This window comes from Echinops telfairi, unplaced genomic scaffold (genome assembly GCF_000313985.2).
Source record: "Echinops telfairi isolate 266 unplaced genomic scaffold, ASM31398v2 ScPeMD7_5592;HRSCAF=6446, whole genome shotgun sequence".
Taxonomy (NCBI): domain Eukaryota; kingdom Metazoa; phylum Chordata; class Mammalia; order Afrosoricida; family Tenrecidae; genus Echinops; species Echinops telfairi.
In genome coordinates this window covers 29,740,008-29,741,617 of record NW_022109491.1, presented here as the reverse complement: position 1 = coordinate 29,741,617, position 1,610 = coordinate 29,740,008, and the positions used below count along the sequence as shown (strand labels likewise).

Below are 1,610 nucleotides of genomic sequence, written 5' to 3'. Positions count from 1 at the left end.
GCCGGCCCGCTCCCATCCGCAGCAGCCTATGCTGCCGCCCGAGCCAGCCCCCCAGCGCCGAACTCCTCGTCGTCTCCTCCGCGGTAACCCAGCCGGAGCAGAGGCACACCCTCCGTCGGCCGCCTCTTCCGTTGCGCCAACGTGCTGCAGGCCAATCAGAGAAGAGTGGGGGCGGGCTGACAAGCACACGTCCAATCGAGTCCGTGACTCCAGACCGAGCGACCGTGCCGCCGTCCAATGGGAAGCTCCCACGGCTGGGCGAGAGGACGGGGAGGGGAGCCGAGGTCGGGGGAGAAGAGGGGTGGGGTTACTGAGGGGAGAGTGATGGCGGCACCGCCCAATGGACACGTGGGTGTAGGGGCCCGCGCCCCCTCCCTTTCGCCCTGGCCGGTGGACTGGTTGGCGCCCCAGGACCCAAGAACTCTCCCGGGACGCCGCCGCGCGCCCCCAAGTCCCTCCCTCCCCGCCTGCTCGAGCCGGTCCTCTCCCGGCCCGCTCCCTCCTCCAGCCCAGAGGGGGCCGGCAACCTATATGGCCGCCAGAGGTTGGCAAACGGACGGGCTTGAACAACCGCAGCTGACCTTAGTCTTTGTCCCTCGGCCTGGGTCTGTAGCGGCCGGATAGGCCGTTAGGCCCTCGGCGGTAACACCCTTCTCCCTTTGGGCTAAGTGTGTTCCCCACCCCCCCATACCACCTGCGTTGGAGATTTAAATGTTCCTGGTACCAGAAGGAATGAAAGGACTGGGGTTGGTCTCCATAGCAACTGGAAGAAAGGTGGGTTAGAAATCCTTCGCCACCCTCCTGTGGTGAAGGAGGGGGCGTGGAAGCCCGGGAAGCAGCGCTGGCTTCCTGAAGCAGAGTCCAGACCCCCTTTCACTGTGTGCACCCGGCCACATAGGATTTGTTTGCGGTCTTGGCCTTGGAGCGTGGGGGTTTATGTTGAAACATCCTGCTTCCTTCTCTTTGGGAGAGAGGAAATGGATACCTCCGGCCCTACAAAAAGCCGACCACTAAAAAACTGTTGTTCCAAAAATCCCTTCTCAACCAGAGACTACCCTAACCTGGAACGAATCACAGTGCTGGACATTACATATCTTTCTACATCTTCCTCTTCCCTCCCCCAAAATGTGGTCTGTAACCTGAGACAGTTGCCATCCATGTCTGTGAGCTCTGATAAGTCATTCTAAAGAACCAAAGAATCCTTTTTCACACCTTAGCTGCCAAGATGAACTCCAACATCCACACAACATCTGAAATAGGTGGAAAGTTTTTATCGTTTTCAGGGTCTCTCAACATCTCACTTCATTCTCACAGCAAGATGGACACAAAATTTCAGCTACTCTCTGTCTTGTGATAGTCAAAAGAAGATACAGACTAAATGAAATTTCAGTGAACTTCTGCAAGGACATTTCATCTCCAGTATCCATACATGCATGTCTTCACTAGGCATAAAAATGTGTTAAGTCATTAAAGTTCATATAAAAGAAATGATTATGCATATACTAGTGGCAACTAAGCATGATATTAGTAAACCTGAAAAATACAGATTGAGCAAAAGAACATATACTGTACGATTCCACTTATACCTAATTCAGAATTTGTTGATCACC

General features: G+C 54.3%; 1 protein-coding gene across 1 annotated transcript in view; it reads right to left on the bottom strand.

Annotated features, from left to right (window-relative positions):
* Window positions 1-1,306, bottom strand: part of PANK2 (pantothenate kinase 2) — a 38,272-nt gene extending 36,966 nt beyond the window's left edge. Inside the window, exons 1-2 of the mRNA XM_045295543.1 lie at window positions 1,302-1,306; window positions 64-144 (exon numbers count right to left, since the gene is read on the bottom strand). Coding sequence (XP_045151478.1) covers window positions 64-144; window positions 1,302-1,306 — 86 coding nt within the window. The remainder of the gene's footprint in view (window positions 1-63; window positions 145-1,301) is intronic.
* Between the last annotated feature and the right edge of the window lie 304 nt (window positions 1,307-1,610).